General features: G+C 43.4%; 1 protein-coding gene across 1 annotated transcript in view; it reads right to left on the bottom strand.

The window, feature by feature from the left end:
- Nucleotides 1–19,092, bottom strand: part of LOC143964450 (A disintegrin and metalloproteinase with thrombospondin motifs 17-like) — a 435,585-nt gene that overhangs the window by 39,349 nt on the left and 377,144 nt on the right. Inside the window, exons 19-20 of the mRNA XM_077474178.1 lie at nt 15,953–16,112; nt 11,007–11,142 (exon numbers count right to left, since the gene is read on the bottom strand). Of these exons, the coding sequence (XP_077330304.1) occupies nt 11,007–11,142; nt 15,953–16,112 (296 nt within the window). The remainder of the gene's footprint in view (nt 1–11,006; nt 11,143–15,952; nt 16,113–19,092) is intronic.

The raw sequence follows: 19,092 nt of genomic DNA, 5'->3' as shown, positions 1-19,092 counted from the left end.
TCTGCCTCCCCCTCCCACACTCTGGAGGGTAATGACACCGAAAATGCAAATCATGTGCGTCCGTTGCTTATGGTGTTGCTTCCATCTCTAATTGGCACCATGCATGCCCCCATAGATATATAAAGATACTTCTGATTTGCTAAATAATAGAAAATGAAAGGAAACAATGGCCGTGACCCTTCACATATTCATTTGGTGGATACTATGTTGAACAAATACAGGAAAAATTATTGCGCTAACCTAAAAGTGTAAATCGAGCAGCTACACACGAATGTGCCAAAATTCATATACAAACATAAAACAAAAATGTAGCGCTAAGAAATATACGAAAAAGAAAATATTAAAGTGACTAACACCAAAAAGGACACTATAAAGTCCAAATAATTAAAAGTGAATAAATAAGTCCTTGAAAACCACATGGAGTTCGGATGTGATGTTTCACACAGTATAGAGGCCAATGGGTAATCTCAAAGACATTCACAACAATGACATCCAGTTGAATCGAAAGAAGCAAAAGGGTGGGTACTCTTACCAGAGCCACAGGACCTGTGTAAATACACTAGGTCATATGAGCATATATAGATGGATCGTCCACTTTACATGAGCTGTACATCCAATCCCAACCGGTCCATCAGCCAAAGGGGGGGGGGGGGCTGTGGGTCTTCAAATCAATGGAGAAGTGGTCAGCACCGTCTAGGAGGTTCAAAATTGTCTTCACCACAAGTTCCAACAGATGGAAAGGAAGGAAACTCCCACCTACGCGTTTCGTCCCAAAGGACTTCTACAGACGGCCCTGTAGATGTCCTTTGGGATGAAACGCGTAGGGAGAGGTTATGCTGTTTCCTGTATTGCTTTTTATTATTACGTGATCACTTTTTAATATTTGCTTCATTGTAGATGCTTGTTTTATGCCAATAAACAGCAATCTAATTTTTTAATCTACACTATGGGAAGCCGTTATTCTTTTTTGTTTTGCATATGATTTTCCTCGTGAGTCTGGCTCTCCCCATTGGAGAAATATCTTTTTCTGGAGTTTCCTTCCTTTCTATCTGTTGGAACTTGTGGTGAAGAAAATTTTGAACCTCCTGGACGGTGCTGACCACTTCTCCATTGATTTGAAGACCCACAGCCCCCCCCATTGGCTGATGGACCGGTTGGGATTGGATGTACAGCTCATGTAAAGTGGACGATCCATCTATATATGCTCGTATGACCTAGTGTATTTACACAGGTCGTGTGGCTCTGGTAAGAGTACTCACCCTTTTGCTTCTTTCGATTCAACTGGATGTCATTGTTGTGAATGTCTTTGAGATTACCCATTGGCCTCTATACTGTGTGAAACATCACATCCGCACCCCATGTGGTTTTCAAGGGCTTATTTATTCACTTTTAATTATTTGGACTTTATAGTGTCCTTTTTGGTGTTAGTCACTTTAATATTTTCTCTTTTTCGTATTTTTCTTAGCGCTACATTTTTGTTTTATGTTTGGATACTATGTTACATATAAAAGAGAGGAATAATAAAACCACTCGCTCGGCACGTAATAATAGCAGAAGGTCCCACTTGGAGAACAGGACAACTCTTGGAATCCGTGCCAATTCAATCTTCTCCTTCTAATCCCTTCTGTCACGGCAAGTGTGAGCGCTTCTATTCACTACCGCCTAGAACTAAACTCTCAGGGATTTGAGGTTGTTTAACATCCCCCGGACGTATGCTTGAGGCTCGCACACAAAGCCCGGCATTCACAGGGCGGCCCTGCGAGGGATCTGGCGTATTGGGTTTCAGTTTTTATTTCCACTGCAGTAAGAAACAGAAAAAAGATCCTTTCTATGAAGACAACGTTAAAAGGCTGAACTTCACCTACCATGTGTCTAAACAGCCCGGGCTTCCTTTAAATAAATAAATCTTTTTTATAAACTAGCCCATGGAAAGTTTTTTATTTTCTAAATTATAGTGGAATCGCTCAATGCAAAAACTCCATTCACAAAGGTTGGAGGTTAAACCAGACCCAATGTGAGTAAGTCACCATAAAGACAGCATGGCAGTCATGGTACATTTATTCCAGAGGGGGCTCTTGATAAGTACACTATATCAGTGTTTCTCAACTCCAGTCTTTACACGCACATGAATTTTAATGGCATCCCAGTCTCAGTCCGTAGGGTTCAATATTGAGTTGGCCCACCCTTTGCAGTTATAACAGCTTCACCTCTTCTGGGAAGGCTGTCCACAAGGATTAGGAGTGTGTCTATGGGAATGTTTGACCATTCTTCCAGAAGAGTATTTGTAATGTCAAGCACTGATGTGGACTAGAAGGCCTGGCTCACAGTCTCCACTCTAATTCATCTAATTCATCTAATTCATCTATCTAATCTATCTATAATCTATCTAATTTATCTATCTAATTCATCTAATCTAATGAATCTAATGAATCTAATTCATCTAATTCAGAAGGTTTTCTATCGGGTTGAGGTCAGGACTTTGTGTAGGACCGTCACCCCAAACTCGCTCTTCCATGTCTTTATGGACCTTGCTTTGTGCACTGGTCCAAATCATTTGGTGGAGGGGGGATTATGGTGAGGGGTTGTTTTTCAGGGGTTGGGCTTGGCCCCTTAGTTCCAGTGAAGGGAACTTTTAAGGCATCAACATACCAAGACATTTTGGGCAATGTTATGCTTCCAACTTTGTGGTCTTGGCCCCTTCCTGTTCTAACATGACTGTGCACCAATGCACAAAGCAAGGTCCATAAAGTCATGGATGAGAGTTTGGGGTGGAGGAATTTGACTGGCCTGTACAGAGTCCTGACCCCCAACCAGACAGAACACCTTTGGGATGAATTTGAGCGGAGACTGCGAGACAGGCCTTCTCTCCAACATTAGCGCTTGACCTTAAAAATGCGCTTCTAGAAGAATTGTCAAACATTCCCATAGACACACTCCTAAACCTTGTGGACAGCCTTCCCAGAAGAGTTGAAGCTGTTATAGTGGCCAAGGAAGGGCCAACTCAATATTGGACCCTACGGACCAAGACTGGGATGCCATTAAAGTTCATGTGCTTGTAAAGGTAGGCGTCATAATACTTTTGACAATATAGTGTACATGTACAGGGCTCAAAATTTCAAGTCTTGAGCTACTAGCCAGGCCTTAAGAGTTACTCGCCACCAGTTGCCCCACCCAACCGCTACCCTGTCCCTAAAAATGCCCTCATAAATGATCTCATGAAATGACACTGTTAAATGTTTTATGCAGAATTAAGTTACAAAAATAAATATTATCAGCAGCTTTATCAGTGCCCACCCGTGCAGTCTCAGCAGTGCCCATCAATGCAGCCTATCGGAGCCTATTAATGCAGCCCATCAGTGCAGCCCAACAGTGCTGTCCCAACAGTGCTGTCCCAACAGTGCCAAAGCATTCTCTTCAGTGCCCATCAATGCAGATTCCTCAGTGCAGCCTCATCAGTGCCCATCAATGCAGCCTCATCAGTGCACAGGGATTAGAGAGAGGAGAGCCAACCGTGTCACACAGAGTGGGGAACTCCCGCTGTAACACAGCTTGGATTTGAATTGCCCGGTGGCCGCAGTCAAATGAAGTCCCCCCTCCTGGACCAAGGACATAACACTGCTTCAATTTCCTGGCATTGGAATGGTACGTTGCCCATCATAGGAGCCTGTCCAGGAGGGAGTTTGACTGCAGCCGCCGGGCAATTCAAATCTATATATCTATATCTATATATATATATATATATATATATATATATATATATATATATATATATATATATATATATATATATGTGTGTATATATATATATATATAGTTTGTGTGCGTCTTTTAAGGAACTTGCCGATAGAGCATTCTGCAGTTTGTCACATTAAAAAAAAAAAAAAACACCCTGAACTGGCCATAATGTAAATTATTATTTCAGCAGCAGTTGCAGTCAGTGTCTACTTTCCAACTTACAATTCCATCCTTGACATAACGTGAACGCTGACCGCTTCTTCATCCTTTTTTCCCTGCAGGTATTTTATAAACACGCTCACTTTCATTAGAACTCGTTTTATGAGCGCTCAATGGAAACCAGAAGGTCTTTAAGGACTGTTTTCATTCCATGACCAACCAACAGTAGTAACTTTTATAGAGATGTCAAAACTCCGACATGTGCAGCGCAGTCAGAGAGTGGGCGGAATTGTGGGAACTGTCAAGTCAGATCCAGAAAAAAGGAAGCCTGAGCGGCTTCTGGAAGCGAGATCTGCGGAGTCAGCGGGTTTAGTACCTGGAGATGGAAAAGCCACTGGAAAAGTGAGACTTTATCTGGAGGTTTAAGACAGAAACCACTCTGCTGACAGAGATGCCGAGAGCGGCACTGGAAGTGTGAATGTGGTCAGCCAGCGTGGGAATGCGGTATGTCGATGTGATACAGAGCTGCCAAGTCTCCAAGAATTTCAGCACTTTCATAGAGCTCTGTACACCCGAGCTAAAGAGACCGTAAAAGGTGAGAGGGGCCTGGGAAAGAGAAGGAGCGTTAAACCAGCACTTGCTCTAAATAATTTAACACCTGCTAATGAAAACACATCAAAGCGTCGGCTGGCCTAGTAAAAAGGATTAGAAATCAGTCGAGTTATATATGGTCTGCGTACCGTAAACATTTCTTTTTATATATCTTTTAGCTTTACAGCTGCACTTGCATGTCCCAAAAATGTCAAGAAAAGTCCACTTTAAACACATTTTAAAGACTGCAAAATGGTTTCCTTCTGCATTTAATTGCCCTCTTTCTCCTCATTTCCACCTCTGACCACTTTTTAGAGTCTTAAAAAATGGACCTGGACAAGAGTCTGGTCCTTCGTCAAGTTGGACATCTGGAATGCAACTTGCAGACCTGGTGGTTTTGGACATACGTGGATCTCCCGGGGGGGTCAAATCCCTACAATGTGTGATTGGGTCTACCACTGCAAAATGGACATGTGCACCATACAATTTAAGTGTTTAGTGTTGGGTGCTCTCAACCAGGAGAACCACATTGACTTGAATCACATTGAATTGAATTAGTGACAACCCGATTTCACATGACTCGGCAAGCATTCCGGTAAAATGTCTAGATTACATGAAAAACACACTTTAAACCCCGCTTTAAAGTGGAAGTAAACTCCCCTATCGTTTTCATCAATGGAAGCTGCCATCTTTGCCTCCGTTTAATCTTCAGCTGCCACGGTGCTGCACATGTGATCCGTTATGACACCAGCCATTGGGTGGTTTGACAGTTTGGTTGAGAGCACAGCCAATGGGCAGTTAGCATTCCCGGCATGCCGTTTTTTGAAACTGTTTAAATCGATGGGTTTACTTCCACTTTAAAGACTGCAAAATGGCTTCCGTCTGCATTTTTTTAATGATCTTCTTTCTCCTCATTTCCCCCTCTGTACACTTTTCAGAGTCCTAATAAAAGGACCTGGACAGGGTTCTGGTCCCGCATTATACTGGCCATCTGGAATGCAACTTGTTGATCTTGTGGCCTTGGATGTATGCGGAGCTCTCAGGGTCCAATCCCTACAACGTGTGATCGAGTTTAACGCTGCAAAAAGGACAAGTGCACCAGATAATTCAAGAGTTCAGTGTTGAGTGCTTTCAACCTGGAGTACCACACAACAGTGGTCATCAATCTTGTCCTCAGGGCCCATGAACAGGCCAGGTTTTCTGTATTACCTTGGGGAGATGCAGACTAGAATACTACAATCACTGAGCAGCAAATTGTATTACCTGTGATGTATTTCAGTTATCTAGCAAACCTGGCCTGCTAGTGGGCCCCGAGGACAGGGTTGATGGCCACTGCCATACAAGATTCTCTGGTCTGAAAAAACCAGGATTGAGCTGTTTGACCTCAATTCTAAATGTTATGTCTGGAGGAAACCAGGCACCGATCACCACCTTCCCAATGCCATCCCAGTGAAGCCTGGTGGTGGCAGAATCATGCTGTGGGGGTGTGTTTCCGCAGTAGGGACCAGAAGACTGGTCCAGGTATGAGGGAAACCCGAATGGAGCAAAGTACAGAGATATCCTCAATGAAAGCCTGTTCCACAGCGCTCAGGACCGCAGACTGGGCCTAAGGTTCAACTTCCAACATGAAAATGATCCTAAGCACACAGCCAAGACAACACAGGAGTAGCTTAGGGACAACTCTGTGAATGTTCCAGGGTGGCCCAGCCAGAGCCCTGACTTGAACCCTATTGAACATTTCTGGAGAGACTCTGTGCAGGCCAGTCAAGTTCCTCAAACCCCAAACTCGCTCATCCATGTCTTTATGGACCAATCTCTGGGCACTGGTGCACAGTCACGTTGAAACAGGAAGAGTCCATCCCCAAACTGTTGCCACAAAGTTGGGAGCATGAAATTATCCAAAATGTCTTGGTATGCTGACGCCTTAGGAGTTCCCTTCACTGGAACTAAGGGGCCAAACCCAACCCCCAAAAAACAATCCCACACCATAATCCCCCCTCCACCAAATGATTTGGACCAGTACACAAAAGCAAGGTCCATAAAGACATTGATGAGCGAGTTTAAGGTGGAGGAACTTGACTGGCCTCTGCACAGAGTCCTGACCTCAACCCGATAGAACAATTTTGGGATGAAATAGACTTTTAGAATTAGATTTCTTTTTTTTATTTAGCTGTATATTTCTTGCTACTATCATAACCTTCCACCAAACAATAACCCAAAATAACTGTTCCCACTCCTGACGATCACACCGATACCACATCTGTGTATGTTAGTTGTTGCTTATGCCCTTAGTACAGCCCAGAAACAATAGTGCACCTTTTGCATTTTTTTTTCTTATCCTACCTAAAACACACTGACACTCATTTAAAAAAAAAAAAAAAAAAATTACTGACCCAGACCGAAACACTAACTCTGCCACTAACCTAGATTAAACCTTGATGTAGGCATTTTTATTTTTTTTCATTTTTTTACAGACTTTTTTTTTTTCTTTCTCTACAAGGAAAGAGAGATACAGTGCCTTGCGAAAGTATTCGGCCCCCTTGAACTTTTCAACCTTTTGCCACATTTCAGGCTTCAAACATAAACATATACAATTTTTATTTTTTGTGAAGAATCACCAACAAATGGGACACAATTGTGAAGTGGAACGAAATCTATTGGATATTTTAAACTTTTTTAGCAAATAAAAAACTGAAAAGTGGTGCGTGCAAAATTATTCGGCCCCTTTACTTTCAGTGCAGCAAACTCACTTCAGAAGTTCAGCGAGGATCTCTGAATGATCCAATGTTGTCCTAAATGACTGATGGTGATAAATAGAATCCACCTGTGTGTAATCAAGTCTCTGTATAAATGCACCTGCTCTGTGATAGTCTCAGGGTTCTGTTGAAAGCGCAGAGAGCATCATGAAGACCAAGGAACACACCAGGCAGGTCCGTAATACTGTTGTGGAGAAGTTTAAAGCCGGATTTCGATACAAAAAGATTCCCCAAGCTTTAAACATCCCAAGGAGCACTGTGCAAGCGATCATTTTGAAATGGAAGGAGTATCAGACCACTGCAAATCTACCAAGACCTGGCCGTCCCTCTAAACTTTCAGCTCAGACAAGGAGAAGACTGATCAGAGATGCAGCCAAGAGGCCCATGATCACTCTGGATGAATTGCAGAGAACTACAGCTGAGGTGGGAGAGTCTGTCCATAGGACAACAATCAGTCGTACACTGCACAAATCTGGCCTTTATGGAAGAGTGACAAGAAGAAAGCCATTTCTCAAAGATATCCATAAAAAGTCTCGTCTAAAGTTTGCCACAAGCCACCTGGGAGACACACCAAACATGTGGAAGAAGGTGCTCTGGTCAGATGAAACCAAAATCTAACTTTTTGCCCACAATGCAAAACGATATGTTTGGCGTAAAAGCAACACAGCTCATCACCCTCAACACACCATCCCCACTGTCAAACATGGTGGTGGCAGCATCATGGTTTGGGCCTGCTTTTCTTCAGCAGGGACAGGGAAGATGGTTAAAATTGAGGGGAAGATGGATGCAGCCAAATACAGGACCATTCTGGATGAAAACCTGTTGGAGTCTGCAAAAGACCTGAAACTGGGACGGAGATTTATCTTCCAACAAGACAATGATCCCAAACATACAGCAAAATCTACAAAGGAATGGTTCACAAATAAACGTATCCAGGTGTTAGAATGGCCAAGTCAAAGTCCAGACCTGAATCCAATCGAGAATCTGTGGAAAGAGCTGAAAACTGCTGTTCACAAACGCTCTCCATCCAACCTCACTGAGCTCCAGCTGTTTTGCAAGGAAGAATGGGCAAGAATTTCAGTCTCTCGATGTGCAAAACTGATAGAGACATACCCCAAGCGACTTGCAGCTGTAATCGCAGCAAAAGGTGGCTCTACAAAGTATTAACGCAAGGGGGCCGAATAATTTTGCACGCCCCACTTTTCATTTTTATATTAGTTAAAAAAGTTTCAAAAATCCAATAGATTTCGTTCCACTTCACAATTGTGTCCCACTTGTTGGTGATTCTTCACAAAAAATAAAAATTTTATATCTTTATGTTTGAAGCCTGAAATGTGGCAAAAGGTTGAAAAGTTCAAGGGGGCCGAATACTTTCGCAAGGCACTGTACAATGTATTTCTCTCCTCCATTCACAGAGAGAGAAAACATTGGGCTGGGCTTCACAGTGACTGATCACAGTGGTAGCCAATCAGAGGCTATCGTAGCAATCAATGTGTTCCAAGTTCCGATATTTAGTACAGGGCTCGGGGGGCTCTCAGGTGAGCGCGGTCCCAGCACAAAGGGATATACGCAAATATGCGGAACCCACAGAAAAAAAGCCCAGTTCAGTGGGGCTGCATATTTGTGTGAGGTCGGCGTCAACCACTTGACCTCCCAAAGATTTACCCCCCCTTCATGACTATGGCATTTTTTGCGATACAGCCCTGTGTAATGCTGTACCCAAATAAGATTTATGTTATTTCCCCCCCCCCCCCCACAAATAGAGCTTTCTTTTAGTGGTATTTGTTCACCTCTGCGGTATTTATTTTTTGCGCTATAAACAAAAAAAGACCGAAAAAGTAAAAAAACAAAAAAACAAAAACAAACATTTTTTACTTTCTGCTATAAAACATATCCAATAAAAACATAAAAAAAAAAAAAAAAATCTAATTTCTTCACATATTTAGGCCGATATGTATTCTGCTACTTATTTTTGGTAAAAAAATACCAATAAGAGAATATTGATTGTTTTACACGAACGTTATAGCATCTACAAACTATGGTATCTAGTTATGGATTTATTTATTTTTTTATACTAGCAATGGCGGCCATCAGTGAATTATAGTGCGACTGCGATATTGCGGCAGACAATCAGGCACTGACATTTTGTGGGAACCAGTGACACCAATACAGTGATCAGTGCTAAAAATATGTACCATCACTGTACTAATGACACTTGCCGTGAAAGGGTTAAACTTCTAGGGCGATCAAAGGATTTAAGTGTGTGCGCCTAACCAGTGTTTTTGTGTACTGTATGTGCTGCTTTTACTAGGGGAAGAGATGGATTTTATTCCCTGCTTTGCAGGGGGACAAAATCCTTAATTTCCATCTCTCAGAACAGAGCTCTGTCTTGTTTACATAGGCAGAGCTCCATTCTGTGCCTCTGCCAGACGATTGGCAGGTGTCGGTGGACATCTTTTTGCCCGGCACCTGAAGATTGGCTTCTGCTGTGAGTAATCACAGCAAAATCGGCCCAGCGGCTGCACATGTGCACCCCCTGTAGGCGGAAGTGCAAAATCAGGTATATATACCTGATTCTGCACAGAAGGGCCACCCTGTAGCAGTACAGTGGAACCTTGGTTAACGAGTAACGTGGTTAACGAGCGTTTTGAAAGATGAGTCACTTTTTTTTTTCAATTCTGACTCGGTTTGCGAGTGTTGTCTTGCAAAACGAGCAGAATTCAAGCTAATGGGGTGTGCAGTACCGCATTTGGCCAGAGGTGAGGGGTGCCAGAGACACTCGGAACGGTTCGGAGCCATTCGGAAATACTCAAAAAAATTCAGTTCCCGAGTGTTTCCAAGCCTTTTAAAGTTCAGCCGAGCTGTCCCCGAGTATTTTTGTGGCTCTGTGGCTCTGTGGCTCTCTGGCACCCCCCCCCCCCCCACCTCTGGCTACAAGTCAATGTGGAAAAAATTATCTTCGTTTTCATTGACTTCTATGGGGAAACTCGCTTTGATATGCGAGTGCTTTGGATTACAAGCATTCTCCTGGAACGGATTAGGTTCTACTGTATATCGGCTATATGGGTGGTCCAGAAAAGGTTAATAAAAAAGTCAAGCCCACTTTTCCATTACTTTTGTTAAAAACAAATATACAATGCTGATGAATGTTCAACTGATCCAAGCACAGGGGCAGACTAACAACTCATGGGGCCCCAGGGCAATAGGAAATTATGGGGCCCCCTGGCAATAGAAGATTATGGGGCCCCCAGGCAATAGGACATTATGGGGCCCCCAGGCAATAGGACATTATGGGGCCCCCAGGCAATAGGACATTATGGGGCCCCCAGGCAATAGGACATTATGGGGCCATACACATACAGTATACACACACAGACACAATATACACACACAGAATACACATACACACACTGAATAGGTACTGGAGAGGCAGGACAGCTATAATCTTGGGATTTTTAAAAATACACAGATTTTTACATACTGTCCCTTATTTTATTGAGGCTGGCAACCCTGATGGGGCCCCTTAGTGGCATGAGGCCCTCGGGCAATGCCAGAGTGGCGGAATGGTCAGTCCGCCCCTGTCCAAGCATACATGTTTCTGGGAAGATTTGTCTTTTAAGAAAAGCCTGACCACAATATAGAGGGTGACCACCCAGTCCTCAATATGAACATACTGACAAGCCAGCACCCAATTACAGTTGCTTTAAAGTTTGTAGAACAGAAGAACACAGAAGACAGGCTGTAGTTGTCAAAGACATGACCCACCTGGACTGACACAGATGTGTGTTGCACTTCCGCACCTGCGGGGCAGGCCGCGGTACATGAAGGCACAAGCTCTCGTTCACAATTAGCATAGTCTTGTTTACCAGCTTTGTACAGGACACAATAGTCTTCCGTTCACCTAAAAAAAAAAAAGAAGAAAAAGACGTAAAAAGTGAGTGAATCCACATAAATATTTCCAAAAAAAAATAGGCTGATACCAGCCAACCAGGTTTAAAATAGAACGTGGCTCTGTTTTTGTTTTATTTTGGATAGAATTATATATATAGATATATAGATAGAGAGAGATAGAGAGAGAGAGAGAGAGAGAGAGAGATAGAGAGAGAGAGAGAGATAGAGAGAGAGAGAGAGATAGAGAGAGAGAGAGAGATAGAGAGAGAGAGAGAGATAGAGAGATAGAGAGATAGAGAGAGAGAGAGAGAGAGAGAGAGAGAGATTACAACACCTGTACATTTTTTTTTAAATGTTTGCCCTCTGTGTCCCATTTGGGAGTTTTCATTCACTTCCTGTCCCATTGCCAAAACAAACTCGGAGGAAATCCCTGGTCGTCACCAGAAATTTTCTTTCACTCTCAGCTGTAACCGCCACTGGGTCAAATGGAGAAGCTGAATCTCCCAAATGAGGACAGGGACAGCAATAAAAATTGATGAGGCCGCTAATCATGGCGGTGATTAGGCTGCATCTTATTTGGGTGGTAGTATATTTGGTGTGTGCGCGTCTGGTGACTGGTCTGCCCGGGGAGCACGCGCACTGGGCAAATGGAGGGAGAGTGGCGATTATGGTGGAATTGGCCTGGTTGGCTGCCACCTGGTAGGGATGCATGGGCAGATGCCCAGGCGAGTTGTTGCCAGCCTGTGAGGTCATCAGCTGCTTGCGCCGCGATACTCCGCCAGTAGAGCATTGCCCGACTAGGAGTGTCTAGCGGGCGCAGCGGTATGTTGGTGCCAAACTGTTAAGTCATCGACCGACGGAATCACCACGTGGTACCCCATCAGCCACCAGTCCAATCTGTGATCTAGAAGCCATGTGTGAGTTGCACAGACTTGTCCTCAACTTTAGTACTATGAATTCATACATCTCCAAGATACGCTCCTTCCTAACCAACACCACCACAGAGCTTCTAATCCACTCCCTGGTCTTCTCTCGTCTTGGCTACTGCAACTCCCTCCTCATTGGCTTACCATTAAATAGGTGAATAATTTAGAAATGGTGCGCTTATTCCACATAAATCTCATATAACATGACAAAAACTTTTCGCGTACTCAACCAACAAATTAAATTCAAGATACTAACCATAACTTACTAAGCCATCCACAACTCGGCCCCAAGATACATCACTAACCTGATCCCAAAGCACCAACCAAATCTTTCTCTTCGTTCTTTCCAAGACCTCCTGCTCTCTAGCTCCCTCATCACCTCATCCCATGCTCACCTCCAGGACTTCTCCAGAGCCTCTCCAATCCTCTGTAATTCTCTTCCCAAATCTGTCCAACTATCTCCTACTTTGTCCACTTTCAGACGATCCCTGCAAATCCATCTCTTCAGAGAAGCCTATCTGGTCCTCAACTAACAATTGTACACTTATTTTCTCCATCAGCACATCCCACATAGTTATTACCTCTTGTATCTCTTGACCCTCCCTCCTAGATTGGAAGCTCTAATGAGCAGGGCCCTCTGATTCCTACAGTTTTAAAGTGTATTGTAGTTGGACTGTCTACCCTCAAGTTGTAAATCCATGCGTAAACTGTTGGTGCTGTATAAATCCTGTATAATAATAATTTGCACGTATTGATTGTGAATATATATTTTTTTAACTTAGACTATTCATCTTTGCCTCTAAGAGACCAATCTCCTGACGAAGCAAGTAACGTGAAACATGTCGACCTCATGGGCGATGATAGGCAAAGACAGTTCTGAATAGTATATATCAGTGATGGTGAACCTTGGCACCCCCAGATGTTTTGGAACTACATTTCCCATGATGCTCAACTACACTGCAGAGTGCATGAGCATCATGGGAAATGTAGTTCCAAAACATCTGGGGTGCCAAAGTTTGCCATCACTGGTATATATGGTTTTGTGTAACAAATAGGATTTCTGGATTGTGTATAAACTGTGGTTTTAATATAATCCTGTAATAAACATTTTGTACTTTTTTTTTGTATGTGTCAAGTCCTCTTTGTACCAATAAAATCAGCAAAAATAATGGACAGGGTACACTATGAGCAGCCATAAAAAAAAATTATACATAGGGTCTCTGATCACTTTGTACTCTATTCGAAACGGAAAAAAAAATAAAAAATACTTTAATTATACTTTAAGCTGTTACAGTAAAAAAAAATAAAAAATAAAATAAAAACAGTTTATAAACAAAAAATTTAATGTGCGTACGATTAAACAGAACTCGCTGCATTTTCCTCCATTTTTATAGCATACCCCCTACGAGCCGAATGTAACAAAGGAAGCCAAATAACATGACATTTCATGCAATGTGTTTGGCCGACGAGTGTATATTCGCCCGTAATTGCTTCAGAAATAACTCACCGGGGGATTTTATGGCCGATCATAAAATCTGTTTGAATGTGTTTATGAAGAACTTTCCAAGATAATTCGGCTTTTATAGGAAGTGTTCTAATGAGCACACTGTAGTGCAATTGTGAAAGCACAGTGTCTTCTTGTATCGATTGTACTTTGCATCTGTTACGTTGTAAGCACTTTTATTCTGAAACACATGGGACAAGCATCTGGTGCACAGAACAAGACAGTCCTCATTACCCACATGTGTCTTGGAGGCTTAACAATCTCATCCACATATTGCATGACTTCAGCGATGTACATCATCTTATTAGGCAGAAAAGCATTGACCTGCACCCTCTTATTGTAGGGTGGCGAAGGATAAAGTCTATTTTCTGGGTTGCTAAAGGCAAGACAGGAAATGTCTGCAATGGGGATGCACAGAATACTCATGCATTCCATGCAGGCATAGACAGGACTTTGCGCGGGTGTACGCATACGCCCGTGTGAATAAGGCTTAGCTTTGCAACATGGATCTGATTGGTTTGTGGAGGTAGACCAATCACTGAATGGAGCTAGTCCGTTCAAAGGAACACTGGATGGTGCCAGACCAAAACAGAGAAACACTTTATGGTGCTAGTCCATTCAAATGATCACTGGATGGTGCTAGTCCAATCAAAGGAACACTGGATTGTCCTAGTTCAACACAGGATGGTGCTAGACCAAAGCAACACAGGATGGTGCTAGACCAAAGCAACACTGGATGGTGCTAGACCAAAGCAACACTGGATGGTGCTAGACCAAAGCAACACTGAATGATGCTAGACCAAAGCAACACTGGATGATGCTAGACCAAAGCAACACTGGATGATGCTAGACCAAAGCAACACTGGATGGTGCTAGACCAAAGCAACACTGAATGATGCTAGACCAAAGCAACACTGGATGGTGCTAGACCAAAGCAACACTGGATGGTGCTAGACCAAAGCAACAATGAATGATGCTAGACCAAAGCAACAATGAATGATGCTAGACCAAAGCAACACTGGATGGTGCTAGACCAAAGCAACACTGGATGGTGCTAGACCAAAGCAACACTGGATGGTGCTAGACCAAAGCAACACTGGATGGTGCTAGACCAAAGCAACACTGGATGGTGCTAGACCAAAGCAACACTGAATGATGCTAGACCAAAGCAACACTGGATGATGCTAGACCAAAGCAAAACTGGATGGTGCTAGACCAAAGCAACACTGGATGGTGCTAGACCAAAGCAACATTGGATGGTGCTAGACCAAAGCAACACTGGATGGTGCTAGACCAAAGCAACACTGGATGGTGCTAGACCAAAGCAACACTGGATGGTGCTAGACCAAAGCAACACTGGATGGTGCTAGACCAAAGGAACACTGGATGGTGCTAAACCTTTTGAGCCCCTGAAAGACAGTACAATTACAATACAGTTTAATACAGGCGGAGCTTACAATCTAGAAGGGAGGGTCAAGGGATACAAATATATCAACTGCTGGGGATGGGCTGATGGAGAAAATAGATGTACAATAATACAAATATGATAAAAAAATAATAACATACATAAACGTACAATAATAGTATAATAATATATTATAAGAGATGGAGAAACCATTGGCCTGTGCTTAAGAGAAAACTCCAAGCTCTGTTTCAGTTGGGCTATGTTCAGGAAAATACTTATCTGATTAAAGGGGTTGTAAACCCTCCTGTTCTTTCACGTTAATGCATCCTTTGCATTAAGGTGAAAAAACACCTGTCTGTGACTGCCCCTGCCTCCTCCCCCCCCCCCCCCCCCGTTTTACTTACCTGAGCCCTAGAACATGACCAGACGGGGACACGCGGTCTCCTTCTGCCCAGGGTTCTCGGCTCTTGATTGGATAGATTGATAGCAGTGCAGCCATTGGCTCACGCTGCTGTCAATCAAAATCCAATGGAGCGGCCCCTGGGGGGCGGGGCCGAGTCCTGCATTCAACATCTATGGACGATAAATGCTGGACTCGGGAGCGCGCCCGCAAGGTAACCCTCCGGGAAGAGCTTCTCCTAGTGGGTTATCCGATGTGAAGAGGAGCCGCGAGAGCTGCTGAGGGACCCCAGAAGAGGAGGATTGGGGCCACTATGTGCAAAACGAGCTGCTCAGTGGAGGTATGATATGTTTGTTATTAAAAACAAAACAAAACAAAAAAAAAAAAAACACAAACCCTTGCAATCACTTTAACACTTGCATGTCCATCCCAGCATAAAGTGCCAGCTAAAATCTTTATAACATACAATGAACAGGACTCAGCTGATTTGAGGCTTGGCTCAATTATATATATATATATATATATATATATATATATATATATATATATATATATATATATAAATTGAATCCAGAATGACCTTACCTCCTCCGCACTGTACGCTGCAGCCCTCCCAGCTGCTGTGTGTCCACATGTAGATCGGGTCTGGCTGCTTCTCCACCTCCGTCCTCTGCTCTCCAGTCTGGTTCACTGGAATGGTATATTCATAATGAATTCCATAATTCTGGTCATGGAACAGGAGAACCTAAACAGAAAGAAAAATACGTAAAGACGCATCTGCTGGCCGGCACATTATAACTGCTTAAGGCGGTATTAAACCCAAAACTAAAAAAATTTTTTTTTATATTGAAGCTTTCCAATCTTTAGTTGTGATGGCGGCATTTGTATTCTTTTTTTCCCTTTATATTCACCTGGTGATTCGGCCAGCAAGTCTGTTTTTTTTCTACTTTCGTTACCAGCTCAAGAGCAGGTCCCGCAAAAAGTAGCAGTCAGAGGATTGAGACAAACCTTTCACCGCTGACAGGGGTGCTCACAATGATCAGCTTTTATACATTTATGTGAAGCCTTGTTACTGTAACTGCTTAAAAAGCGTTATCTGGAGTTCAGCGTTAATTAGGCAAGTCCATCCAAATCTGATAAATCTTTAAACACCCCCCCGAGGCTGACAGTTATGCTGACCAAGAGTGCCGCCATTGATCCTTCACCCAGAGTGGATACACCCTGGCTGGCGTGTTCCTGGCTGGATCCCCAGATGAAAATAAAGCCTAAAAAAAACTAAAACTAACGCAGCCACCACAGCGAAGGCTTGGATCTGAACTCCGGTACATCTTATTACATTACACCAGAGCTCACTGAGCTCATCTCAGCTTTACCTAAAACTGGAAGTTACTGATCTTCCGCTCTAACACCAAGGCCAATAACTCAACTTCAGGAGCAAAGAAAATAAAAAAAACTGCACAAAAGTACAAAGAATTCTTTATTTTACTTTACAGCTTAACCCTACGGTCCCTCTAGCATCATGGTTGCTTAATAGTTTTTATTCTAGCCTTGTGACATCGGGTTCTCGTCCAACCAGATCCAACCAGGAACACCATATATGCAATATGTGCGTGATTTCCAATTAGTAGAAGTTCCTCCAGGTGCCTCGGTTACCTTCTACACTCCAATAACATAATAACAGACGATCAGATTTTGGAGTACGACTATGGTAGAGCATTTGATCATAAACTACGGTTTTTCAAGAGCCTGGAGCATCATTCTTAATGGACATCTATGGAATGTACTGAAGCTATAATAATGACTATAGTACATACATATTCCCTATATTGTACGCTATAACTGCACCTCCAGTCCTTGGGTATGAAAGGGTCAACGTACACTCAGGGAAGCATATAGAGCTGTGGCCAAAGGTTTTGAGAATGACACAAATATTCATTTTCACAAAGTCTGCTGCCTCGGTTTTTATGATGGCAGTTTGCATATACTCCAGAAAATTATGAAGGGTGATCAGATGAATTACAATTAATTGCAAAATCCCTCTTTGCCATGAAAATTAAACTTAATCCCTTGAAAAAAACATTTCCACTGCATTGGTGAAGGCTTCAGAGCACCCAAGAAAGTCCAGGAAGCTCCAGGAGCGTCTCCTACAGTTGATTCAGCTACGGGATCGGGGCACCACCAGTGCAGAGCTTGCTCAGGAATGGCAGCAGGCGGGTGTGAGAGTATATAGGCACACACAATGAGAAGACTTTTGGAGGATGGTCTGGTGTCAAGAAAGGCGGTGTTAGGACCTCGGCTTGAACCTGGGACCTCTGGTGTGTCTGGCGGTGACTCTGCTTGCTGAGCCACCTAAAAAGCTGGACAGCTCCTTGGATAGTTCCTTAGACAATTCTTTGAATGATCTTGTCTTGAATCTTGTTTGCTTGAACCTTGAACCCTTTGCTCCTCCCATGAACTTCCTGATTTAAGCCATGTCTCTGCACTTCCTGGTTTCCGGAATATTTTGCCTTCACCAGCCAATATCTTGCTCCTGTCTCTCCTGCTGCCGACTGAATCTTTGCTACCATTCATTAACGACATTTGGCTCATTCCTCCACTATGCTTCTGCTGAATCCCAACCTGCAACCATTTGTTACCCACTTTTGGCTTGTTTCTCGACTACGCTTCTGCTTGATCCCTACCTGCTATATCTGCTACCAGACCCCGGCTTGCTCACCTCCTGGTGGGGCTATCCTGAGGACCGCGACCTGGCACTAACACGCAGAAAAAGCCCATCTCCACCATCAGGAGCTCTGGTGAATACCGGTTAGTGCTTAGACCCCGCACCTCAGGTGAACCCGTGTCATCAGCCAGGGTGACCTGTGTGAATACCTGCTCTGCTGCTATAGCTACTGGCCTCCGACCCTGACCCTGGGATTGGACTGCCGAGGTCTGGGGTAAAGTAATTTTCTCTGATAAATCCCCTTTCTGATTGTTTGGGGCATCCGGAAAAAACCTTGTCCCGAGAAGAAAAAGTGAATGCTACCATCAGTCCTGTAACAGACGAAAAACAAGCTCTGGACTGCCGCACTCTTCAGAAGACCACTTTCTTTTATTGGAAAATCACATCACAGCTCAACAAACACAGCGAACAAGGAAAAAATTGCTGACGTTTCGCACTAGCTGTAGTGCTTATTCATACTACAGCTAGTGCGAAACATCAGCAATTTTTCCTTGTTCGCTGTGTTTGTTGAGCTGGGATGTGATTTTCCAATAAAAGAAAGTGGTCTTCTGAAGAGTGCGGCAGTCCAGAGCTTGTTTTTCATCTGTTGCTAGTGGTAATAGCCAGCACCTGTGGTTTCCCAGCCGAAGAGACAGTTTACAGCCTGCATGTGCGCTCCTGGAGCGGTGAGACCATTCATGTGTGGGGTTTCTTCTCAGCCAAGGGAGTGGGGCTCACTCACAATTCTGCCTAAGAACACAACCATGAATAAAGAATGGTACAAAAACCTCCTCCGAGAGCAACTTCTCCCCACCATCCAAGAACAGTTTGGTGAGGAACAATGCCTTCTCCAGCATGATGAAGCACCTTGCCATAAGGCAAAAGTGATAACCAAGTGGCTTGGGAAACAAAACATCGAAATTCTGAGTCCATGGGCAGGAAACTCCCCAGACCTTAATCCCAATGAGAACTTGTGGTTAATCCTCAAGAGACGAGTGAACTAAAAGAAAACCTCAATTTCTGA

Source organism: Lithobates pipiens, unplaced genomic scaffold, assembly GCF_037356315.1.
Source record: "Lithobates pipiens isolate NorthernLeopardFrog02 unplaced genomic scaffold, aLitPip1_a1.2 Scaffold_8, whole genome shotgun sequence".
NCBI classification, from domain to species: domain Eukaryota; kingdom Metazoa; phylum Chordata; class Amphibia; order Anura; family Ranidae; genus Lithobates; species Lithobates pipiens.
Note: the sequence above shows the minus strand (reverse complement) of the source record. Positions and strands in the feature narration are given on the sequence as shown.